The 27,094-nt window shown below is 37.0% G+C and overlaps 4 protein-coding genes across 4 annotated transcripts; 2 read left to right on the top strand and 2 right to left on the bottom strand.

The window, feature by feature from the left end:
* Positions 1–7,456: 7,456 nt before the first annotated feature.
* Positions 7,457–8,201, bottom strand: LOC121998613 (pathogenesis-related protein 1-like). The gene is made up of 2 exons (XM_042553601.1): positions 7,970–8,201; positions 7,457–7,882 (listed from the first exon to the last, which is right to left on the bottom strand). Exons 1-2 carry the CDS (start codon positions 8,145–8,147, stop codon positions 7,575–7,577), a joined length of 486 nt encoding a protein of 161 aa, XP_042409535.1. The 5' UTR covers positions 8,148–8,201; the 3' UTR covers positions 7,457–7,574.
* Positions 8,202–14,484: 6,283 nt separating this feature from the next.
* LOC121998601 (pathogenesis-related protein STH-2-like) lies at positions 14,485–15,292 on the bottom strand. Its single transcript, XM_042553591.1, has 2 exons — positions 15,047–15,292; positions 14,485–14,954 (listed from the first exon to the last, which is right to left on the bottom strand). The coding sequence occupies exons 1-2, from the start codon at positions 15,222–15,224 to the stop codon at positions 14,647–14,649; spliced, it is 486 nt and encodes a 161-aa protein (XP_042409525.1). The 5' UTR covers positions 15,225–15,292; the 3' UTR covers positions 14,485–14,646.
* Positions 15,293–16,578: 1,286 nt separating this feature from the next.
* Positions 16,579–17,417, top strand: LOC122015178 (pathogenesis-related protein STH-21-like). The gene is made up of 2 exons (XM_042571937.1): positions 16,579–16,828; positions 16,911–17,417. The coding sequence occupies exons 1-2, from the start codon at positions 16,651–16,653 to the stop codon at positions 17,216–17,218; spliced, it is 486 nt and encodes a 161-aa protein (XP_042427871.1). The 5' UTR covers positions 16,579–16,650; the 3' UTR covers positions 17,219–17,417.
* Positions 17,418–18,475: 1,058 nt separating this feature from the next.
* Positions 18,476–19,518, top strand: LOC121998593 (stress enhanced protein 2, chloroplastic-like). The gene is made up of 2 exons (XM_042553580.1): positions 18,476–18,858; positions 18,945–19,518. Exons 1-2 carry the CDS (start codon positions 18,559–18,561, stop codon positions 19,212–19,214), a joined length of 570 nt encoding a protein of 189 aa, XP_042409514.1. The 5' UTR covers positions 18,476–18,558; the 3' UTR covers positions 19,215–19,518.
* The last annotated feature ends 7,576 nt before the right edge of the window (positions 19,519–27,094 follow it).

Raw genomic sequence — 27,094 nt, 5'->3', positions numbered from 1 at the left:
ATAAAGTTAAAAACTCTTCCGTTTTTATGTTTGAGTCTTCGTGTTTGTATCATGATAGACTAGGGCATGTTAATTACAATGTGTTACACACATTAATTAACATGTAAAGCATATCTATATTTCACCATGACCTGAAATACAAGTGTGAGATTTGTGTTGAAGCAAAAATGACAAGGTCATCCTTTCAACATGTTGAAAGAAGCAAATAACTATTAAACCTAATTTACACTGATGTGTGCTACCTAAAAGATACACCGACACATTGTGGGAATAAATACTCCATCATTTTTGTAAATGATAACACAAAATATTGTTAAATATATCTTCTCAAAAGTAAAGATAAAGTTATAGAGAAATTTGTTCTCTATAAAAATGAGGTTGAAAACCAATAGCTGTCAATTTAGGTTGGGCTTGTTGGGTTATCCTGGCCCACCAAATAATTTAAGCGGATTGAATTAAAATTTTATCAACTCATTTAAAGGTGGATTCAGGTGGGCTAACCGTCTTGGGCTTGCAACCCACACGAGTCAGGCCACAGCAGGCTTGGTTGCCCCGCGGGTTGAGGACAAAAGAAAACTCCCAAAAATTTTAAATTAAAATGGAAATTTCAAGAACTTTGAAGATAGGACTTTAACTTGAATCAAATCGGACTCTGACAGCTTCTGTAAGACAGACTATCAAATAAAGAATGTGAAGTCTACACCCTCAACTAAACTTTAGATATAAAGATACTTCACATTATCACATCTTTGTTCTAAACTGTGGGTTTGACTTGTCTAATTCATAACCCAAATTTATTTTTTTTTTAATTTTTTATATATAATATTTTTTTAATTTTTTATATATAATATTTTTTTTTATTTTTTGGTGAACCTGTGAGTTGGCTCACTTAACCCACAACCCATCTTGAGTTGAATTGAATTAGAAAATTTCCAATCTACTAAGATGATGGGTCGACCCATCCCGCCCTGCCATATGGCCGACCAATCACGGGTTGGCTCACCTCTCCACGGAATGGTTTGTCTGACAGCTTTAAAAACCAACTTAATAAAAAGATTACTGTAGTTCGAAGTGATTGAAGTGGTTTATATGTATCATCATTCGCTGAGTTATGTACTGAACATGGGATCGGACATGAAATAATAGATCCTTATACCCCTCAAGAAAATAGAGTTGTTGAGTGAAAAAAAATCGCACTCTAAAAGCAGATGATGCATGATCTTCTATTGAGCTTTGTACTATTAGAGTTCATGAATGATGGGGGGAAGTTGAGCTAGTGAAAGAATCACACTATAAATATTTGCAAATGTAGGGGCATCTTGTTAAAGTCTTGTTGTCTAATCCGAAAATGATTAAGATAGGACCAAATACTATTGATTGCATATTTATTGGATATGCACATTGTTGGGTTTTTCGGGCCACAAAATCGCTTTTTTGCGTCGCGGAAACCCCGAATCACCCATGCCACTGGATCTCATGCGAATGATAGATTTCAAAAATACGAGTACAAGTTTCAAACGACGATCTACAGTGGATCTACAAAGGAAAAATATTTTATAACTTCGATGCGTGCCCTTCGCAATCCCGCAAGTCCAAGGTACGCCGGATCTCGAAGTTGTCAACGTAGACAACTCTCTAGTGATATCCACATGAACAAGATGTGTTCTTTAACACTCAAGGATGGAGAAGAGAGCACCCCAAGTGTGCTAGCACTTTCTAGGGCTCTCAAGTAGGATTTGAAAGGAAGAAAAAGAGAAGATGCAAAAGGAATCTCATACACTCAAGAAGTAGTATCCTCCTTTGTGACCTTCACTCTTTCTTATTCTCTTGGAATTAACTCAACCACCTTCTCCTTGCTTGAAACCCACGACCAAGAGAAGAGAAGGAGCAAGAAGAGAGCTTAGGAGGAGGAAGATCACTTGAATGAGAGTTATATTTGCAAAATGAAACTCCTTTCATCTAATTAAGTGGTTTGTAACCTCCATGGGATACCAAGAGTCACAACTCTTGGTAACTCCCATGAGGTGGCACTTCACTTAAGTAACCATGATGATGTGGAGCATCATCATTGGTCCACTTAATGCCAACTCACCAATGAGGTGGCATAAAGTCAAGTCAAACTTGACTCTTCATCTTCCTCTCAAGTCAAGTCAAACTTGACTTAATCTCTCTCATGGTTGATCTAATCCAACCATTTAATTCAAGCCAATTTAATATAATGAATCTAATTCATTTAATTAAATTGATTCAATGAGTCATAATCTAAATTAGACTCATTGAACACATGAATCAACTTGAGTCCAACTCAATTAGCCCAATTAGGATTACTCTTAATCCAATTTGATTCATCAAATGAATCTAATCCTCTTGGTTCATCATATGAACCTAATTTCCATCCACTTGTTCTTTGTGTGTGACCCAATAGATTCTTGTAACGTTGGCAATGCCCCTAAACTCATTTAGAAACATAAGTAATGAGCGGTATCTAGCAATACATCATTACTACCCAAGTTACAAGAATGTTGAGATCCAACATCACCTTGTGACTACTAATTGTGACTCCTCACAATATATGACATTGTCCTTCTATCCTAGACATCTAGATTGATCAATGTGAGACATAGACCGTGTCATCCTCTAATCAATCTAAATCTTGAACTCCAAGTAGACTCACTTGATCAAATGAGCTCAAAATCTCATGTTGACTCATTTGGGCATGGCCATGCACTTCGTGGTCTAACTCTATCAAGAATACCGATGTCGCTCCCGTCATATGGGAGGGATAGATCCCATCTACATCACTCACCTCCCTCCGCATAATTTGTTACATACCCAGTAATCGCCTTTATAGTCCACCCAGTTATGGGTGACGTTTGACGAAACCAAAGTACATAACTCCTTATGTAGGGAACCATGGTGACTTCAGGTCTAAGGACTAGTAGTCATACTAATAGCCACATGAGAAAGTATATGACACTCATATAACGATCCATGATACTTTCTCATGGCGGGTCATTCAGTATACATTCTCTAATGTATACCCATGTGTCAACTTGATATCTCTATATCCATGACTTGTGAGATCAAGTCATCGAGTTGACCTACATGCTAGTCTTATCACATTAACATTGTCCCTGAATGTTAATACTCGACTAGGAATGATTTAGAGTAGTGTTCCCTATATCATCTCACTATCGATTCAACCAATCGATTGATATAGGTAAGAACTTTCTATTCAAGGATGTTATTATACTTAGTTTATTTGGCACCAATACAAGTAAGTATAATAACCAAACAAATACCTTTATTAATATAAAAATATGATACAATAAGTCCATAATACAATCATCAAATGATTGGCTCTAGGGCTCTAGCTAACACACATAACAGCAGTGTGTATCAATTTTTTATGTCTAAGTCGCAAATATCGGATATACATAAGAACTCAATAATAGAATCGCGAAATGCATCATTCTTCAAGCATGTGTTTCCGTATAAGACCCGAGAGGAAGAAAGTTCCTCAAAATGGAGATATAAAACACAAGAGGAAGAAGAAGATGATGAACTAGTTGAAGTTCAGCTCAGACGAAGTAAAAGATCTTAGGTAGAAAAATCTTACGACACGGATTTTATCACTTTCATATTGGAAAATGAGTCTAATGTACTCAGAATCAATAAGCTCTTTAATGGACCTCATTGGAAAGAGACAATTGCATTAGGATAGACTCTATCTTACAAAATCATACTTTGAAACTTATGGATCTTCCTTAGGGAAGTAAACTAGTAGGTTACAAGTGAATCTTCAAGAACAAAATGAAATCAGGTGACACAATTAATAAGTACAAAGTCAGATTGGTAATTAAAAGATACTGGCAATGAGAATATTTTGATTACTTTGATACGCATTCTCCGGTGTCGAGAATAACATTCATTAGAGTATTGTTGATTATTACTGCTTTATGAAATCTAGAAATATATCAGATGGATATAAAGATAGTTTTTCTAAATGGAGATTTAGAAAAAAATCTACATAGAGCAACCTAAAGGATTTTTGTCCAAAGATAAGAAAATAATGTTTGTAGATTGGTAAATTCATTATACGGCTTGAAACAAAAATCAAAACAGTGACATAAGAAATTTGATAATGTTATTACGGAATGTGGATTCAAAATCAATTATTGTGAAAAATGTGTCTACATAAAGCCATGGAGATGTTATTTTGTGTTTATATGTAGATGACATATTTATAATTAGGAGTAATGATAAGATAATCAAATCCACTAAAGACACGTCAAACTTAAGATTTGATATGAAAGACATGAACTTAGCTGATATAATTTTAGGAATCAAAATTTTTAGAATAGTAGAAGGACTTGTTCTTAGTTAATCTCATTATGTAGATAAGATTCTTGAGAAATTCACTGAGGGTGATACTATGTTAGTATAAATGCCAATAGATATAAGTCAACATCTATCGAAAAATAAAGGGAAAAGTATCTCTGAAAAAAGGTAGAACCGCTACCTTAACGGTCCCCCTAGAGTCAGCCCCACAGGTATAGAGGCAGGTAAATGAAGGTACACAGGCAAGAGGCATAAGGTGGGGTGAATACGAGGTCGTGAGTTTCTGACACTTGGCCCCTAGTTATTACGCCAGAGATGTCATGCACTCACCGTCTATGCTACGTCCTGGGGTGAAAGTATCTCTCAAATAGAGTACTCTCAAGTAATTGGAAGTATAATGTACCTAATGAATTGTACAAGATCAAATTTAGCCTATGTAGTAAGTAAACTGAGTAGATACATGAGTAATCCCAGTGTTAAGCACTAAAAAGGGATAACAAGAGTATTGAGGTACTTGAGGTATACTTGTGAATATGAACTACATTATACAAGATATTTTGCTGGGATCGAAGGATATATCCATGCAAGCGGGATATCTGACATAAAAGATTCTAAGTCTATTCGCTTTGGGAGGCACAACCATTTCACAAAAATCTTCTAAGCAAAGCATAATAATGAGATCCACGATGGAATATGAGTTTTTAGCTCTTGACAAATGTGGTGAGAAAGTTAAATAACTATGTTAATTCTTAGAAGTTATCCGAGATGATCAAAACTAGTGCCGGCAATTTACATATATTGCAATAGTCAATCAGCAATTGGTCAGGTACAAAACCATCTGTATAATGTTAAGTCTAGACATATACATAATATACATAATACTATTAGACAATTACTCTCAACAAGAGTTATCACTATTGAGTATGTGAAATTAAAGGATAACCTAGCAGATCCGCTAACCAAAGGGTTAAACAAAGAGTTAATTGCAAATTCATCATAAGGGATGAGTTTGATGTCGATGATAAATGTTGATGCAAAGGAAACTCAACATACACAGAGTGGAGATCCCAAGAACTAGGTATGCATCAACAAAGTTGTTCTCTATAGGGGAACGACCCAATAGATCAGTGAATGATGAAGGTTAAGTACACGATTTTTAATGATCTAGTAGAGTAATGTGGAATGCTCTTAAAAGATCATCTATATGAGAAAGAAGTGGGGCCGCTTAGAAGAGAATTGGAGACACAATTCTTAGAACTTTTCATAGAACTAGGCATGTTCATGGCCAAGAACGAACACATTCGTGAGAACTAAATTGTATCAGGGAGAGTTTTGGATGAGATATGACAATGCTTACACAGACGACAGAATAGTTCAAAGGCACCGTGTCTACTGTTAGCTAGTAAGCAAAGGGTAAAATCTACTTGTCAAAGACTGGATTAACTGTTGAATACTATCACATACCCTTTTTCTATTCATGTGGGGATTATTAGAAATGTGAATGGAAATGAGATGGAAAGAAAGAAGAGATTTTATTGTAAATGGGACTTTAGTCTCCCATATTGGAAATTTCATGGAAAGTTTGTTGGTTTAAATTGTTGCACATGTATTGATGATATGAACAAATGCATAGGGAGAGACTCTCTCTCACATATGGGTGTATAGCGAGGGTACAAATCTAGGATCTGGATTGCATTAAACCAAGTTGACTCGTGTATGAGCACGACTTGCATGTTGGATACCAGGCCAGTTGGGGCAAAACCCTGCGCATGTCGAATGCCAGACTGGCTGCTATATTATGAGAAATAGATGACCCAAGAGAACCTCGAAGCACAGTAGAAGATGAGACAAATTTATTTGATGGAAATCGGTTAAAAGCAAGTCTTGGCATCTTCATTTCCTGACTTGGCTATCTGGGCACTTCTTCCACTCGGGAGCACTTGGCTTCCACTCGGATGACTTGCGTCCGAACTCGCCTAGGGATGTAAACGAGCCGAACCGAGCCGAACAATATTAGGCTCGAGCTCGGCTCGTTTAAGTTATATTCGGGCTCGAGTTCGGCTCGAGCTCGAATCGAGCTTTTATCACAAGGCTCGAGCTCGGCTCGTTTTAGAATTATCAAGCTCGCGAACAGTTCGAGCTTGGCTCGTTATTAGCTCGATTATCAAAGTTAACGAGCCTAACTTGTTAAGCGAGCTCGGGCTCGTTTTCGGGCTCGTTTAGAGCTCGTTTTTGGCTCATTTTAGAGTTCGTTTTTTGGCTCCTTTTAAAGCTCATTTTAAGGTTCGTTTTAGAGCTCGTTTTAGAGCTCGTTTTTTAGCTAGGTTTAAGGCTCGTTTTTTTGGCTCGCGAGCCTATAAACGAACATGTTCGCGAGCTCACGAGCTGAATATCCTTAAGCTCGAGCTCGGGTCGATAAAACTGTCGAACTCGAAATCGAGCTCGAGCTCGGCTCGATAAGATAAACAAACGAACTCGAACAAGCTTTTTACCGAATCGAGCTCCGAATAGTTCGCAAACCGTTTGATTCATTTACATCCCTAAACTCGCCACTCGCAATCGGCTAGGACTGGGACTCGGTGATACGAAGCAGCCATCTTCTGGAAAATATAGTAGCTCAACCTAACTTTCAAGGCCGACAGTTTGAGATTATCTACGCAGGTCATCTCGAGATAAGTTGAAATTAATTTTATAAAATTTCAATTCAGCTAAAATTCCCTGTCCAACAATATATATTAGTCATAATTTTATAATTTTGACTGAATTAAATTATACGGCGTCCCAATTGAAGATACTTCCTGGAGATTGTATCTACTTTTACTATCGATTTAAAGAATCATTGCTACTTTTACTATCGATTTAAAGAATCATTGCTTGTTTCAGCAAGCTGTTATCTAGTTTATAATGTTTTCTCTTCTTCTTTCTTTGTACAGAATTTAGTCATCTGAAAATTATTCAATTCAGTGAAGCCAGTTGGCACTATTTTGTTTGATCCACTTGTAAGAAATGGCTTGGCTTCTTGTATTTAAGATTCACTGAGGCAAACATATCGAGAGCAGTTATCATTTCAGTATCTTGTTTGATAGACAGAATTCTTCTTCTATTTCAGTTATCATTTCGGATGTTCATCTTTGTTTTTTCCTCAAAAGAAAACAGAGCAAGTGACAAAAATCAAAATGAAACATAGTCGAAAAGGAAGTTGCTAAGGTTGGATGAGAGATATGTATATGAATTTAAGCGTAGACATCAGGATTGGCAAGTAGATATCCTTCCACGGCCTTGAGCACTCCAATCGATCCTACTCTGTTAGATTTTAGTTCCTCTTCACTGAGATCTTTGTCCCCAATTGTTTCATACTCAAACTTGATCTTTGCAACGCAACTATCAGCGCCGGATGGAATGAAGACGGACTCATAGATATATGATTTAACAACCACGCCAAGGAGCCCTCCTCCTTCGACGGCTGAATTCTTAAAAGTGAATGTCGCTTCATCGAGCACTTCTATCTTGTTCTTGTTGAAGCTTCGTGGCAGATTTGCGGCTGTAGAGTAAACATAAGAATTCATTAGGCATGTAAAATCTCTATCGTATTTTTTTCGAGTGCGGCAAAAATCTTTAAATTTCATACCTGGAGAGAAGTAGAAAACGTTAATAGCTCCGACTCCCTCTCCAATACGCTCGGCTTTGGAGAAAAGGTCAGGCATGAGCTTGGGGTGCAAGATATGGGGCTCCTCGATCGCTCCTTTCCAGAGCCTTGCGGCTGAGACATTGAAAGCGACCTCATCCGTGCAGGAACCGGAAACCATTTTGTCACCGGGGATATACACTAAAAGGTTAGTGAGAAGAGCTGCAATTGGAAGTGGCGGATGAAGCAGAAGTGGAAGAGAAGACTGCTTATATAATAGATAAGGCAGCAGGTGTGATGCCCGGTCAATTTGGGTGTCTCAGTCAACAAGTAGATATTTCATTATTCTGGATTTAGTATTCTAAGACCCTATTAATTATTAATTATTAATTATGTTAGATTATATTTATTTATTTATTTTTAAGATAATTTTATTCTTTTGTTTTATATTTAGAGTTTAGGATTTTTTAACTGAATTAAATAAGACTTTATACTTAATATTTCTAAGTATCATTTTTGAATTCAATAATATGACTTGTTTTGTCCTTTTCTTAATTTCTAAATAGTATCAGAGCGGTTTGTCTTTTTAGCCTAATTTTTTCTACTGCTTTTGTTATTGTTTCATGTTATTACTGTCGTCTTTTACTGCTGCTATCAATTTCAGCACTGACATCTTTTTCTGCTGATTTCGACGTTGACACCCTATGCTGCTGATTTCGACGCCGACACTCTTTTTTGCTAATTTCGACACAAACACATTATCCTGCCAATTTCGGCGCCGGCGCTCATTTCTACCAATTTTAGTGCTAACGCTTGTTTCTGTTGATTTCAGCACCAAGGCTCATTTCTGCCGATTTCAACGTCGACGTCCTATGTTGTCGATTTTGGCACCGACACTCTTTTCTGTCGATTTCAGTGTTGACACCCTGTATTGCCGATTTCTACGTTTGACATCCTTTTCTATGTCAGATTCTTTGTGTGACCATGTGTCATCCTGCACGAGTTTTTACAGATAATACAGATGCGTATCCTTACAGTTTGATTATTCTTAACATTATTCTTTTTGTCATCATGCATGGTCGTGCAAATGCTTCATGGAAATCTGATCCATATATGTTGAAGCAGTTTCAACAATTTCTTCCTTCACAACCCTCTGTCATGTCAGCTTCCTCTCATATAGATTTGTCATCGTTTGATATTTCAGGTATATCTTCATCATTGTGAATTTTAGACTCTAGTGTCTCTCATCATATGTCATCTAATTTATCATCTTATATTTTTTTTTCTCCCCGTTCATCTATATCTATTGTGACTGTTGATGGTGCTCCTATATTATTAGTAGGTGTCGGTTCAATTGTTACATCTCGTTTATCTCTTACTAATGTTTATTATATTCCGAGTCTTACTTTAAATCTTGTTTCTGTTAGTCAATTATGTGAGTCTAGATACTTAGTCTCTTTTTCTTCATCCAATTGTTATATTCAGGACCTACAATCTCAGAGGATGATTGGGATAGGCAAGGAGTACTCTATGTTTTAGATATACTCAAAGTACTAGAAGTTGTAGCTTCGAGTGGGATTTATCATCTTTTCATCTGAGTCGTTCATCTTCTGATTTTTTATTCGTGCTCTCGTTTAGGTCATGTTTCAATATCTCGTTTGCAGTTTTTAGCTTCTACATGAGTATTAGGACCTTTAAAAAGTTCTGATATTTCTGATTATAGTGGTTGTAAATTGACCAAATTTTCTTCCTTACTATTTTTTAAAAGTTTTTCTTTTTCTTCTTCTCCACTTGATTTTATCTATTCTGATGTGTGAGGACCCTCTCCTATTCCAACAAAAGGGGGTTCAAGGTATTATGTTTCGTTTATTGATGATTGTACTCGTTACTCTTGGGTCTGTCTTATGAAACACAAGTCTGATTATCCTACCATTTTCAACAACTTCAGAGCTTTTGTGAAAACTCAATATTCTAGTGTCATAAAGTGTTTTTGTTCTAATTTGGGGGTGAATATACTTCGAATTATTTTTCACATTTACTTACTTCTGATGGCACTATTCATCAAACCTTTTGTACATATACTCTTAAACAAAATGGTGTGGATGAACGAAAACATAGGCATCTTGTTGAAATAGCCCATTCATTTTTATTACCTACCAGTGTTCCTAGTACCTAAGGGAAGCAATCCTTACCGCTGCTCACGTGATTAATAGAATTCCAGCCTCACACAAGTCAGGCTTGTCACCTTTTGAAAAATTATATGGGCATACTGTAACGCCCCACCCTTCTTACCCAACCAAAGGTGGCGCTACGTTCTTATACTACTTACGTACATGCTTTAGTTATAACAGCGGAAGAATAAAAACTTTAAAGAATTTAATTTATTAAGCATAATATCACATAAATGTGCATATGTTGATTCTATAACTAATCATATTAATTTGTCCGGATCGTTCTTTGCCGAGCCACCACCACACACATCACTATCTGCTCCTCCTATTGCTCCTCTAGCTCATCCAGCTTCTTTATCTGCGGTACAAGGAAAGTAAGCTATGAGCACTCATGGCTCAGTAAGTTCCTTTCCTACTCACTAAAACCGAATTCATATCATTGCATATCAATATCATGCGATGTATCATAAGCATACGACATACAAGGGTATCATATTCATAGTCATATCATAATATCACGTGACATAATATCTAATCATCAGATAATTCAAGCACATATGTAGGCAATGCATCATGAATTTGAAAACTTATACTTATAAGTACTTGAAATTCATATCATCATTAGAGGGGATCCCGGTTTGTACCACATACATAATGCGCGCGCTTCTTAAGTAGGTCCAAGGTAGCAAGTCTTGAACCCCTACCATACATACATACTAGGTCCGAGTCTTACTCCATCGACCTAGGGCATTCAGAAGCCCATTTCTGACGAGGCCCGAGTCTTATTCCATCGACCCCGGGGTGTTTACGGAGCCCACCCTTGGTACAAACCATACAAAAATAATTTATCATGCATAACTATCATATCATATCCCTAACAATCTTTCATGCATTTTATTTTTTTATTTCTTTTCATTATGTATAGCATTTCCTATGCTATCACATATCATGGCATTTACATAACATAAATTTCATTCTTTTCTCATTATGTATAGCATTTCTTATGCTAACACATATCATGGCATATACATAACATAAATTTCATTCTTTTCTCATTATGTATAGCATTTCCTATGCTATCACATATCATGACATATACATAACATAAATTTCATTCTTTTCTCATTATGTATAGCATTTCCTATGCTATCACATATCATGACATATACATAACATAAATTTTATTCTTTTCTCATTATGTATAGCATTTCCTATGCTATCACATATCATGGTATAGAAAATCTATCATGTAGTGTAGACTTAGTTACACCTCACTAGATCTCGGAAGCTCTTCTTAACCGAATTTTCTCAAACTTGTTTCTAGGTTTTAAAATCCTCATAAAATCTGAAAAATATATATAAAGCCTTGTACCACAGGTGAGGGGAAGCTTACCTTCTTTGCTTAAGTTTCCTAGAATTGAGAACTTGCTTGTGGACCTTTCTTCCTTGCTTGCTTTGCTCGGCACCAATGGAGGAAGAAGTGGCTAGGTCTTTTGGTGGAGAGGAGGAGGAAGAAGAGGAGGCTTCTTCCTCTTGTGTTGCTCGGCAACAAAAAGAAAGAAAAAAAGGAGAGAGTGAGGAGGAAGAAGAGGTTTCTTCCTCTTGTGTTGCTCGGCAACAAGAAGAAGAAAAGAGGGAGAGAGTGAGTTCTCGGCACCAATGGAGGAGAGGAGGAGAATGAGTTGAGGATGAAGTTGAAGTCACCCCTCCATGCCTATTTATACTAAAATGAGGGGAGGAAAACTTGACTTGATTCATCCTCCTTATTTATTTCTCCTCTTTAATGATAAGAATATTCTAGAGAAATGCTTCTTGAGTTCTCTCTTTTCTTTCCTTTAATTTCTCTCTTTTCTTTCCTTTAATTAAAATTCCTATCTCTCCTCTTACAATATCCTCTCCTATCACACTTGGTTAACATATGCATGCATCCACAAGAGAACCAAGGATCAAAACTTGGTTATGTATATTTTTACTTCTTTTTACTTCCTTTTCCTTTTAAGTAAAAAGAATCCTTTCTTATTCTTAACTACTTAGTCCTTTCTCTCCTTATCAATAATTCTCCTATCCCCTTTGGTATCCTATACATATTCCTTACAAGAGATCCAAGGTTCAATCTCTCTTCTAACATTTTATTTTCTTTTGTACATAATAATTCGTATATTACTATATTATGCATAAATATTTCATACATATATATATTATCTCATACTTCTTCCTTTTGTCCATATTAATTTCATATCTTTTAAATCATGCATAGATGATTTATATTCTCAACTTTATTTTTTCTTTCATAAAGTTTTAATCATCTAAATCCATCTTAATATTTAACTTAGAATATTTACACCTTCTTTTCATTCGTACTCTCATTATCCTCACTTTCTTATCTAGGCTTTCTAGGGGTGTTACACATACTCCTCTCTATTCCTCTTTGCATGTTTTGGGGATTGTACTTGCTTTGTCTTTCGTCTATATGTCGAGTATAATAAATTAGTCTTTCGGTTTGCTCTTTGCATCTTTTTGGGTTATAGTGTTACTAAAAAAGGATATCGTCGCTTTAATCTCGTTAGTCAAAAATTATATGTCTCCCGACATGTTGTATTTTTTGAACATAATCTATTCTTTTCTATTCCAGCTAGTTCGCATAATATGACAAAGTCAGATCTGCTTTACATTGATCCTTTCAATACCGACACTGAGGAAGTTTCACCCACAACTCCTACTAGTAACTTAATTGAATCTGGTACTTTGATTCCTAAAATATCTGCTCCACATGCTCCTCCTTCTGCCACTACCCAATTATCTCCTGAGGTTGCAGATGATCCTTCTCTCCACCATCGTCAATCCACTCGTATTCCTAAGTTTACTAAACTACCAGATTTTGCTTGCTCTTGTTATTCTCATTCTTTTACTTCATTTGTTGCATCTATTCATTGTCTTTCTGAGCCTATATCCTATAGAGAAGTTGTTTGTAACCCACTGTGGCAGAGTGATATGGTTGAGGAACTAACTGCTTTGCATACACTTATACATGAGATTTGGTTCCGTTGCCACTAGGAAAATACACTATTAGTTCTCGTTGGGTATATAAGATCAAAACTAAATTTAATGGATCTATCGAACGATACAAAGCTCGTCTTGTTGCTAAAGGTTATTCTCACGAGTATGAAATGGATTATGAGGAAACATTTGCTCCTATTGTAAAAATGACAACTATTGTAAAAATGACAACTATCAAAATATATATCTGATATGTTTGAGTGTGCTCGTCTTACTGATAATAGAGTCATTGATACTCCTATTGAGACTAATGCTCGATATTCTCCATCCAAATGTTCACCTTTGTCGGATTATAATTTGTACAGAACTATTGTTAGAATTTTGGTTTATCTTACCATGACTCATCTAGATATTGCGTATACTGTTCATATGGTTAGTCAATTTGCCGTTGCACTAACTACAATTCATTGGACTACTATTCTTTATATTCTTAGGTATCTTCGAGACACTCAATTTCAAAGTCTTTTATTTCCTTCAACTTCATCTCTTGAGCTTCGTACATACTCTGATGCGGATTATGCTGGTGATCCTACAGATTGTAAATCTACTACTGGCTTCTAAGTTTTTTTTTGGTGATTCCCTCATTTCTTGGAAGAGTAAGAAGTAAGATGTTATTTCTAGATCTTCCACAGAAGCTGAGTATCGTGTCGTGGCCTCAATTACTTATGAGATAATTTGGTTGCGTTGGTTGCTTGCAAATATAGGTATCTCTCTTCATCAACCTACTCCGTTATATTGTGATAATCAGTGTGCTATTCAAATTACATGCAATTCAATTTTTCATGAGTGGACGAAACATATTGAAATTGATTGTCGCATTATTCGTCATCATTTTTAGATTGACACCATTATATTGCCTTTTAATTCCTTCAAATCTACAGATTGTTAATATGTTTACCAAGTCACATTCAGTTTCACACTTTCGTTTCTTATCTGATAAACCCTCAATACTTCTAGCTGTAGTATCATGAGTTTGAGGGAAATGTTAGATTATATATATTTATTTGTTTATAATTTTTAAGATAATTTGATCTTTTTCCCTTTTATATTTAGAGTTTATGGTTTATAACTTAATTATATAAGACTTTATACTCTGTATTTCTAAATATCAATTTTGAATTCAATAATATAGTTAATTTTTTTCAATTTCTACATATTAATCCACTTTTAATAAATTATCATTTCAGTATCAGCTGGTTTGATAAATAGAATTCTTCGTCTATTTCAGTTATCATTTCAGGTCTTCATCTTATTTTTCCTTTTTTTTTCCTCAATAGAAAACAGAGCAAGTGACAAAAACAGCAAATAACATTTATTAATGCTCTCTTGGTAACTAGAATTCATCCATTTATTGATCACATTTATTGAATAAGATTCAAAGTGGAACATAATCTCAGATAGCAAAGTTGAAAAGGAAGTTGCTAAGTTTGGATGAGCGAGATGTGTATGAATTTAAGCGTAGACATCAGGATTGGCAAGTAGATATCCTTCGGTGGCCTTGAGCACTCCGATGGATCCATCTCTGGTGGATTTTAGTTCCTCTTCACTGAGATCTTTGTCCCCAATTGTTTCATACTCAAACTTGAGCTTGGCAACGCAACTATCAGCACCAGATGGAACGAAGACGGACTCATAGGTGAGTGATTTAACAAGCACGCCAAGGAGCCCTCCTTCGACGGATGAGTTCTTAAAAGTGAATGTGGCTTCATCGAGCACTTCTATCTTGTTCTTGTTGAGGCTTCCCGGTGGCAGATTTGCGGCTGTAGAGTAAACAAAAGAATTCATTAGCATGTAAAATCTACCGTATCGATCGAGTGCAGCAAAAATCTTTAAAAATATTTAAATTTGATACCCGGAGCGAAGTAGAAAACGTTAATGGCTCCGACTCCCTCTCCAATACGCTCGGCTTTGGAAAAAAAGTCAGGCATTAGCTTGGGGTACAAGATATGGGGCTCCTCGATCGCTCCTTTCCAGAGTCTTGCGGCTGAGACATTGAGAGTGACCTCGTCGGTGCAGGAACCGGAAACCATTTCGTCGCCGAGGATATGAACTGAAAGGTTAGTGACGAGAAAACTGAGATTAGCAGTAGTGGGTGAGGAAGAAGTGGAAGAACCGATTGTTTATATAGATCTCGTAGGCACCGTATGTTCTACGGGTCAACTGCAGCTTTGCGACGGGTCAATTTGGGCGTCGACTTTGAAATGGAAGAAGTAGAAGGTCGACAGCTAAATTTAAAATATTTATTTATATTCATCCTTAATATACCTCTTCTGTTGGTGTAAGGATAAATTAATGCAAATATTAGGGACAAGTAAATCTCACCGTTTATCACATGACAAAGTAGGTAGGATATCCAAATTGTCACCCAGATATTTATGGTTCTATCCCCAGTTATAATATATTTGTAGAAATTTTTCTTTCAAATGGGATGCGGAACCAAAGAATACTAGATTTTTAGGCTACCTGCCGCGTGTACTTTCCAATTTATTCTGATAGAAGGTGAAAAATTCTGTAGGACGAACCGATCACCCACAGTACTAGTCAATAAGGTTAATTAATTTATTATTTTAACCCCAGGTTATGATGCAACGATAAAATATTCAGATTGTCACCTAAGTACTTATAGTTCAATTCCCAACTATGATAAATTTATAAGAATTTTTTTTCTTGATAGAGTATGCAATTAAAGAATATAGGACTTCTTAATCGCCCAAAGCGAGCACTTTTTGAGTTATCCTAATGATCAATGGAAAAAAATTTATACGATTGAATCGAAATTAGTTAACGAAAGTAACCATATTTACTAAGCAGATTTAATACCGGAGATAGATTTGTTCCATTTAGTAGATTTTTTTAGAAAAGGAAAAATAAAAATCGAAACATCCTGGACGGTTCATTAAACATTTATTTATTTCAGCCAGATTTTGACTGTGGATTATTCCATAAGAGAATCCAATGCTAAATAAGCACAGTCATATATGAATTCGGAATTATTGTGTTCACGGTGTTGTGCATTTAATGAAGAAAAACTTGGTTGGTCGCCGACGTTGAGGATAAGGCCTTGCCCCTTAATCTACTAGACTAGTTTATTATGAATGAGTTATCTTTCTTTATCAGAGCACCAATATTCAACATTTAGTGGAGAACACTTCAAAAAAATTTGTGAAACTTGACTCTTTTGAACTCTTCTAACAGGGACAATTTGAAAGCAGCGGCCAATAATTTATTAAAATAGCGGATTAATATTAATAGGTTTCCAGAATACTGAGACAAATCCACCTCCAGACTAACGAAATTTCTACTCGTTGGCTCAGACGCCCAAATTGACCCGGCACCACAGCTAGCTGCTGCCTTCTCTATCTATATAAGCAGCCTTCTCTTCCACTTCCGCTTCATCCACCACTGCCCATTTCAGCTCTTCTCACTCACCTTTTAGTGTATATCTCCGGCGACAAGATGGTTTCCGGTTCCTACACCGTCGAGGTCCCCTTCAATGTCTCAGCTGCACGGCTCTGGAAAGGAGCGATCGAGGAGCCCCATATCTTGTACCCCAAGCTCATGCCTGACTTTTTTTCCAAAGCCGAGCGTATTGGAGAGGGAGTCGGAGCTATTAACGTTTTCTACTTCGCTCCGGGTATCAAATTTAAAGATTTTTGCTGCACTCGATCGATACGGTAGATTTTACATGCTAATGAATTCTTTTGTTTACTCTACAGCCGCAAATCTGCCACCGGGAAGCCTCAACAAGAACAAGATAGAAGTGCTCGATGAAGCGACATTCACTTTTAAGAACTCATCCGTCGAAGGAGGGCTCCTTGGAGTGCGTGTTCAATCATTCACCTATGAGTCCGTCTTCGTTCCATCCGGTCCTGATAGTTGCGTTGCGAAGATCAAGTTCGAGTATGAAACAATTGGGGACCAAGATCTCAGTGAAGAGGAAATAAAACCCAACAGAGAAGGATCGGTCGGAGTGCTCAAGGCTGTCGAAGGATATCTACTTGCCAATCCTGATGTCTACGCATAAATATGTATCTCATATCAGTCATCCATCCGTAGCATCTTATTTTTCAACCTTGCTATCTAAGTTTATGGTATATGTAATTGTGAGAAATAAATGGATGAATTATCTAAAGTCAAGAGTGCGTTAATAAGAGATATTTTGGTATTATTGTGAGATTGAGACATAATAACACTTGGTGGTCTTCTTCTTTTTCCTGCTTAAATTTTGGTGCTAATTTCCTTTTAGATTGCTATTATTGTTCTTTTTTTTTTTTAAAAAAATGACAACTCTTAATTGTACATAGAGGGGGGCAGGGGTCTTAAGTCCTCCTTTTTGTCCTTATTCACAAATTAACATCCTACTACTCCTTATTCTTAAGTAAAAAAAATAATTAATCGGATTGGATAACATCAAATTTTGGATGACCGATTCACCACTATAAAAAAAAATTTTATTAGCCACAAAAATATTTATAGTAATGATTCATAAGTTCAATATCCCTTAATTGAAGGGCAACTATTGATTCTTAAGTCAATAAATTCCCTTAATTGAACGACAACTATTGATTCTTAAGTCAATAAATTATTCTAAGGAATGAATATAAACAAATCCTTAGTTTAGTTTAATTAATAAAATCAATGTTTTATTAAAAAAAACTTATATTTGGTATAAAGAAATACTATAAGTAATGAATATAGAATACTTTTATCATGATAAAATTTATGTATATGTAATATTTATATTATCTTATCCAACTTATATTGGTGATAAAAAATGAATATATTCATCCTAGTGTCTCTGTTAATTCGGTTCCAGAGTCACCATGGAGAAGATAAATCATGAACGATTATTAATTTTTGAAATAATGATTAATACATAAGGAAATGACACTTTTTATTATATAATTTTCCTGCAAATAAAAAAAAACTATATATATTGGGTGTTTAAGTGATTTGACATCACAGTTTACAATCCCAGTCACAAGAATCCCTAAGAGAACTTGTCCTTAAATTTCAACCGTTCGATCAGGATCTCACGGTCAGCGTGTCTTATTATTTTCCAGCGACGGTTGCGTGTGGAAGAAAACCACGACGACTTCAGACTCCGACCTTTTCTTCGAATGCTTCCCGCGACGTCAACGTGGGGTTCTACACGACAACAGAATGGAATCTGCGTTCCCGTCACCTTCCGTGTCCCAAACTTCCCCACCCCTTCTTATCGCATCCCTCCACCTGTCCACCCGAAGACAGTAGTGCTCGCCGATGGTGGAAGGTTAGCTCACGCGAGGCGAGTGACCGCATCGCCTCCTGCGACTTAACTAATAATTTCTTCCTCTCTGTTTGCCTTCACTTCCATCGCTTCCGATGGCCACCGCCACAGTTGCGAGGGCGATCGTGTGCGAGCTGAGGCGGCAGCAGCTGCTGCCGTCGAACAAGGATCCGGCGATGCCGAAGAGAGTCCGATTGCCGGATCCTCCAGCTGAGGGAGGCAAGATCATGCTCCAGCCCAGGCTATGCACGCTGCGGTCGTACGGGGTGCGTGACGGCGGATTGATGAGGAGGGCAGAGACAGACCCGTCTCCTTTCTTCGCCTCCCTCGTCGAGTACGTCGAGAGCTCGCGCAAGAGCCAGCAGTTCGAGATAATCTCCGGTCGCCTCGCCATGGTTTGTGCCCTGTTCTCCCTTTTGGTATCATACTTATTAACTGATCTTCGAACAAGAAGAGCTAACGAAATCTTGGAGTTTGGTAGGTTGCGTTTGCGGCGGCGGTGTTGGTGGAGGTGGTGACGGGAAACTCCATCTTCAAGAAGCTGGACTTGCAAGAGATAGCAGAGGCGGGCGGGGTGTGCGTGGCAGTCGTCGCCTGCGCCGCCACCCTCGCCAGGATCTCCAGTGCTCGAATAAGAATCGGGCAGATGATCACGCTGGGATGCAACAGCTTTGTCGACTCCCTCATCGACAGTGTGGTGGAAGCCCTGTTTTGTGACAGCGAGCTCAGCGATTGGTCCGATGAGATGTAGTGGACGATGATACAATTTCAGTGTTGGAGATGAGAAGTGAGTATTTGGATTGGTAAAATAGAACAGTGTCATATATGGCTAAGAATTGGAGATGATCTCCACTGGTAAGCTATGATCTATAACTATAACACAGGAAGAAACAGAGAGAAAAAAAAATGCAATTTTTATACTCTGGAACTCATCAATCATCGTGTGTTTTAGATTCGGGTTGCTGATCAGCTCCCATGATAATTTGTATTTACATATAGAAATTATTTGTAAATGTCAAACTTCTTTCTTTATACAATATTTATGTATTTCCTCCTTTTGAATAGCAAGTTCAAGTTTATCAGAGATAACATGCCAGTTTCTAAAATTTAACGCAGATGATCTGATGAAGCAAACTGTTTGACTCATGCATAAATCTTTACAACTAATCTGTACCCTTCAAAAACCACGAATGGTAGATTTTTTTTTTCCTTAGGCTAATTAATCTATCCAATATACCTAAAAATCTGAGAAAGGGAGGAGATTAGAAAGGAAGTGATTAGTCTAGATGGAACTCTAAAGTTCTTAGAGAAGATGCTACTTCTTCTCTGCCTCGAGAAGATTGTTTTTTATTGAGTTGAAGAAGATGAAAATGAAGCTCGAGTCTAGAGTTTATATAAATAAATTTATAGCTAATGATGTTAGGATTCAATTAAAATCTTATATTAGAAAGATTTGATAAAGATTATAAGTTTAAAAGGATATAGAATATCTATATTGGCATAAGGTCTTTGAAGAGTCTAAGAGGAAAGTCATAAAGACTTAGGTCCAAAGTGAATAATATCATATGAAGTATGTGAATATCCTTTGTTGTACAACAAATGATAATCTTCGTTTGAAGCCATGTTTTGATAAGTTGGAGGAATTTTTTTTGCTGTATTTGTTGGATGTGGAGGAGACGAAGGGGCACCATTTCCCCTTCATTTCTCTCTTTGCTGCAAACGCCAAGGAGACGAGGGTGCGTCCTTCCCCCTTCGTTTTCCTCAATCTTCTTATAAATGGTGCGTCCAAGCCATGAGAAGGGATCGGAGGAAGAGCATAAGGGGTGAGGCGATGGTGATCAGTGTTGGTCGAGCAAAGGAGAACGCCCGAGAGGCTGGGGATTTGGTTCGTGAACCTTGAAACACTTTCTGGTTACCCGTGATAGTGCTTCCGGCAGCAGCGACGTTGGTGGTTCTTCTTCGATTTCTTCAGGAGATCACAGTGCGTGGTTACAACTTTATCTTATGTTTGATTTATGCAGTCAAAAAGAACCAACAATGGTATCAGAGTCATGCCTGAGTATGAAATTGGTCTCTTCGTTGAAATGAAAACCTCTCGGTCGCTTTCGCCAGGCGAGATCGCGACTGGATCGTGATCTACCGTAGTTGTCGAGCCCTGAGAGGTTGTTGGCTATCGGCTTCCGTAGCCGGAGAGTGTCAGCGACCACGTTGGGAGGCTGACAATCGACAATCGCGGCAACTTTGTTCATCGCAGCAGAATAAAATAATGTCGTGGTCAGCGACAAAGACGAAGAAGAAGAAGTTTAATCGATTAAGATAACTTTAATCGATTCAAATAATAGCTTAATCGAGAAGTTATATTTTTATCGATTGAATTTTGAATTGATCAAAAATGCGATGAAGAGTGCTTCGTTTTGCGAAGCACAGTAAAACAATCCTGTTCGTTACTTTATTTTGTTTTCAATATCCATGAATAGTGGTTTAAAATTTAATTAAATATATTTATTAATTAATTAAATACATAGGAAAATATATTATTAATTAATAAATACATATTTAATTAATTTGAGGATCAATTAGTTGAAAATTGAACGAGACCAACTTGTCCAATCAAATCCAGGTTTGGCTTAAATTATTAGTTGATTTAAACAGACCAGATTGATTCAATAATATCTAGATCTGGTTCAAATTATTTTTTGGTTTAAACCAATTCGATTTAGTATTGAATTAATTGGGGTCGTTTTGATTACACAAGTTGGACTGATCAAATATGACCAGATTAGTTCTATTATGTCAGAATTGATCAAAAAGATTAGATATGTTCTAATGGATCGGACTTAATGCAATGGTCATTGGATTGATCAAATGGACCTGAATTTAATCAATAAGTCTGAATTGATTCAAATGGACTTAAACAATAACAGAACATATGTTTGAAATCCATGTCAAATTGGATTAGTTCTAATGAGGATGATAGACTAAGCTTAAGATCTGGATTTCTGATCGACCGATATAATGTGTCAGTCACATGAAATTTCCCAAATAAAGAAAATTTATTTTTCTTAATTGCTTGTGTATTCTGTATATATTTGTTCTATATATGGGAATTGAATTTGATCGGTTTTTGTTACTGCTCTGTCGATTTTATACTGACATCATGATTTTCAATTTCAGAACAATATACATGATGAATGGTTGCTATGAACGACAACATGAGTTATGGGAGGAGATCAAGAAGCTAGAATATGACCCGAATCACGGAGTCGATAGGCTTATTGGTCGGCTCGATTGGCTATTCTGGAATCTAGAGCAAGAAGGGTATCCAGTCCAGGACAAAGAAAGAAGATGGGTTGTGGTTTATTCATTGTCGAAACATCTTAGGAAGATAGCATTCCAACTTTGGGATGATTACAATTACTTCATTTGTAATGGGGTCCTGAAGAATCTGAAGAGGATCAAGATCCCGAAGAAATTGACCTCGAAGAATTTGAGGAGGATCCAAAAATGGATCCTCAAGATTTTGAGGAGGATCCAAAAATGGATCCGCATAATCTGAGGATGATCAAGGAATGAACCTCAAAGAATTTGAAGAGGATCCAGAAATATAACCTGAAGATTTTAAAGAGGATCTAGAGATGGATCCCGAAGAATCAGAAAAGGATCCTCAAGAGTGTGTAGAAGATCCAGAAATAGATCTGATGGATACGTCTGAGGCTGATCCACCCATCATAGAGTCCGGGATAAACGGGATACAATTGCCCACTACTCTAGCATTTATCCTAGTGGGCGTAGTATTAGCTTATCTATGTTACTAGTGTTCTGTTTACTGTCGCTATATATGAACAGTGTTAGCTCATTTAATTTTTGAGTCATGTAATAATTTCTATCGTTATGTACGAACAGAGTTATGATAAATAAACAGTTATATTATGTGTTAACTAACTTGCTCATGATTAACTAACTTGCTCATGATTAGTTCATGTGAATATGATTAGTTGATATATCCATATGATTAGTTCATATGAAAAATGATTAGTTCATTTTAATAATGATTCGTTCATTAGATGAGATGTGTGCAATATGATTGGTCAATGTTGATTAGATTAGAACATACAAATGATGAGTGGAAACAATGTTATCACTTGATTTTGTAAACTAATTCTAATTTATACTGAGTCAATAATTAATTGCACATATATGAATTACACTGAAATAATAAATAATGTGTTTATTTATGTAGATCATGACAACTAAAAACATCATAGTTGAACTCAATAAGAGAGAGAAATTATATGGGGATAACTACAAAATCTGACATCTCAAGATACAATACGTTCTTGGGGAACAAGAAGTTCTAGAGGTTGTAAATCAATTCATGGAGGAACCGGTTGATGGTTCTACAACACAGCATAGCACAGGCATGACCTTGATGCATATAAGGCATGGAAAAAGAAAGACTTCATTGCTAAGGGAATATTGATTAGTTCAATGGTGGATGACCTGGTATTTGAGTATGAGTCATTACCATCGGCTCATGATGTCTGGGTAGCCCTTAGAGAAAAGTATAGTGGAGTAAGTCGTAGTAAGCTCCGTCAGCTAACAATTAAGTTTGATAGTTATAAAAAATGTTCGAATGTTACCATGGCTCAACATCTCAGGGAGATGCATAACATGATTCGAGAGCTTAATACTGTTGGATCGAGTAATTCGCTAGAGGGGGAGCGGGTGAATAGCGATTTAGAAATTCGAGTAGAAAATCGAGAACACACCGAAAAAAATCGAACACAAGTAATTTTTTACTTGGTTCTGAGCCTTCGTTGACTCCTACTCCAAGGCCCGCACTCATTGAGTGCTTTTGTTGGGCAATCCACTATCAGTTCCAAAATGTGATTACAATTAAGGTACAAGAACTTTGGAAAAGAAATACCGACAACAGTAAAGGAAATAATATTAGAGTGTATACTAAAAGCCTAGTTTTTGTATAAACATTTATTTAGAAATAAAAGAATCACATTGGTCAAATGTCTACATTTATGATAAATGTAGTTGTTCAATTAATTTATATTGTAGATAACATGGTGTGTGGTGTCACACACAGAGGATCATGTTATCAACACCTTATAAATTATAAACAGTAGCTCACGACCAAGATGAAAAGGAACAAACCATTGGAAGGTCGTAGTGTAATTAGGCATTAGTTTATCTTAACTATATAATTACACTAGTACACTTAGAGTGTATTGAGTAGAACCATTAGAGGTCATTTCTTTTTATACTACTTTATAAAGGAACAAAGACCTTAGTTATTATAGAAGTGTGTGCTCTTAATCCTAATATAATAACAAGCACATATATTTGATATTTATTTCTTTAATTTATCAATGGGTGAGATTTAGTTCGATAAATCAATAAGCCCAATAAGTTGGGAAATGATATCACTTATAGTGTGTGTTGTTGATTATAGAAGGAAACTGTGTCCTAGTGATCTAGGTTGATAATGTCCCCAAGAGGAGCTCATAAGGATTGTCATGTTAAACCCTGCAGGTGGACTTAGTCCGACATGACGATAAGGTTGAGTGGTACTACACTTGGAACTAAGATATTAATTAAGTGAGTTGTCAGTAACTCATTTAATTAGTGGGCATTCGACATCTTAAACACAGGGACATTAACACACTCATAATAAGGAGCCCAAAATGTAATTTGGGATTGGTGCGGTAGTTCAATAATAATTCTTTAGTGGTATGAATTATTATTGATGAAGTTAAGTTGTGTGTTCGGGGCGAACACGGGAAGCTTAATTTCATCGGGAGACCAAAATCAATTCCTCCTCTCGGTTCCTATCGTAGCCTCTTGTATATAGAGATTTATACCCAACTTTCTACCCACCTTAAGGTGGTCGACCAAGCTATCTTGGATCCTAAGCTAGGACCGACCAAAGTTATGTTAGGATGTATACTAAAAGCCTAGCTTTTGGTATAAACATTTATCTAGAAATAATAATCACATTGGTCAAAATATCTACATTTATGATAAATGTAGTTGTTCAATTAATTTATATTGTAGATAACATCGTGTGTGGTGTCACACACAGAGGATCATGTTATCAGTACCTTATAAATTATAAACAGTAGCTCATGACCAAGATGGAAAGGAACAAACCATTGGAAGGTCGTAATGTAATTAGGTATTAGTTTATCTTAACTATATAATTACACTAGTACACTTAGAGTATATTGAGTAGTACCATTAGAGGTCGTTTCTTTTATACTGACTTTATAAAGAAACAAAGACCTCAGTTATTATGGAAGTGTGTGCTCTTAATCCTAATATAATAACAAGCACATATATTTGATATTTATTTCTTTAATTTATCAATGGGTGAGATTTAGTTCGATAAATCAATAAGCCCGATAAGTTGGGAAATGATATCACTTATAGTGTGTTGTTGATTATAGAAGGAAATTGTGTCCTAGAGATACTAGGTTGAGAATGTCCCCAAGAGGAGCTCAAAAGGATTGTCATGTTAAACCCTGCAGGTGGACTTAGTCCGACATGACGATGAAGTTGAGTGGTACTACTCTTGGAGCTAGATATTAATTAAGTGAGTTGTCAGTAACTTACTTAATTAGTGGACATTTGTTATCTTAAACATAGGGAGACTAACACACTCATAATAAGAAGGAGCTCAAAATGTAATTTGGGATTGGTGCGGTAGTTCAATAATAGTTCTTTAGTGGAATGAATTATTATTGATGAAATTAAGTTGTATGTTCGGGGCGAACACGGGATGCTTAATTTCATCGGGAGACCAAAACCAATTCCTCCTCTCGGTCCCTATCGTAGCCTCTTGTATATAGAGATTTATACCCACCACATACCCACCTTCTTACCCATCCAATGGGGCCGGCCAAGCTAGCTTGGAACCCAAGCTAGGGCCAACCAAGACCAAGTGGATGAGCCAAGTTGGTGGCCAGCCAAAGCTTGGGTTCCAAGCTTAGGTGGCCGGCCACTAGAATATTAAAAAGGATTTTTATTAAAATTATTTCTTATGTGGATATCAAGGTTTTAAAAAGAGAGTTTAAAAATTAAAAATTTCCTTTTATAGCTTTCTACAAAAGATTAAGAGAAGAGATTAATCTCTCTCCTTATTTGTAGATTAAAAGGATGGTTTTAATTTTTGGTAAAAACTTTCTTTATTTGTAAACCATCTACATGTTTAAAAGAGAGTTTAAAATTTGAAATTGATCCTGTCCGAACGCTGAATCAACGGACACTGGGCACGTGGCGCTCTCCGAACCGATGACGTGGCCCTCTGACTGGCCGTATGGAGCTCCGGTGAACCTGCAAAGAAGTCGGGCCGGGAAGGGGTTCTTGGCGACGACCTTCCGACGCTCAAGTCAGGCAAGAGGAAACTAAGGAGTGGCTCCGAAGATGCTAGAATGAGTAATCGCGTGAAAAGCGTACCTCCGGCGAAGTGTGAGGACCCATATATAGAGTTGTGAAGAAGCTTATGCACACACACCGAGGCGAATACGTGTCCTCTTACCATACTTCAGTATGGGCTTGTCAGAGGAGCTTGCCTGACACTATACTGCTACAGTCCGAGCACCTCTCTGATGGGACAGTAGAACCTTCCGTCATAGGATTTTGCGTATGGGTTAGTCGTCGAACACGCTTGTTGTTGTTAGGACCGAAAAGTAGCTAGAGGGGGGGTGAATAGCTCTTCGCGTGCTCGTTGTTCGGCGTTGCTTGTTTCTTCAAGGATGCGCAGCGAAAATACAAAGAAACAAATACAAACACGCTAACACTTGGATTTTACTTGGTATCCACCTCCAAGGGAGGTGACTAATCCAAGGATCCACACAACGCACGCACCCTCCACTAATGAAACTCTCCTTTATGGTAACTACCAAGGGCGGAGAAGCCCTACAAGACTCAATACAAGAAGAAGAAAGGGTAGTAAAGAAATACAAGCTTACAAGCTTACAATGAGTGCACAAACCCTAACCCTAGTTTCTTCTTCTTGCTTTGATCCGCCTCTTGACTTGGAAGAGCCTCCAAGAACCTTCAAGAACTGGCGATCTCGAGCTTGAGAAGAGTTGTGGAGGAGCTGGTGAAGATCTGAAATGAATCTGTGAAGTTGTACCGAAGGAATCGCACGCCAACAGCTATAAACGACGCCAACGGTCGAATCCCAATCGATTGGATTGCTCCCAATCGATCGGGGAGGCTTTGGATCGATCCACGGATCGATCCAGAGCGCCTCTGTGCTCTGGAAACATGCCTGGATCGATCCACGGATCGATCCAGCGCTTATCGCGCGAAGCAGCAGCGTCCCAATCGATCCACTGATCGATTGGGACCTCTGGATCGATCCACGGATCGATCCAGAGGGGTTCTGTTCGCGGGGACTGTTGGAATGTATACTGAAAGCCTAAGCTATGTAAACATTTATTATGAATAAAGAATCACATTTGGTCTAATTGTCTACATTTGTTTGTAGTTGTTCATTTAATTTATATTGTAGATAACATAGTATGTGGTGTCACATACAGAAGATGATGTTATCAGTACCTTATAAATTATAAAGAGTAGCTCACGACCAAAATGGAAAAGGAACAAACCATT

This window comes from Zingiber officinale, chromosome 1A (assembly GCF_018446385.1).
Source record: "Zingiber officinale cultivar Zhangliang chromosome 1A, Zo_v1.1, whole genome shotgun sequence".
In the NCBI taxonomy this organism is placed as follows: Eukaryota; Viridiplantae; Streptophyta; class Magnoliopsida; order Zingiberales; family Zingiberaceae; genus Zingiber; species Zingiber officinale.
The sequence above is the reverse complement of the archived record's forward strand: the minus strand, read 5'-3'. Positions and strand labels throughout refer to the sequence as shown.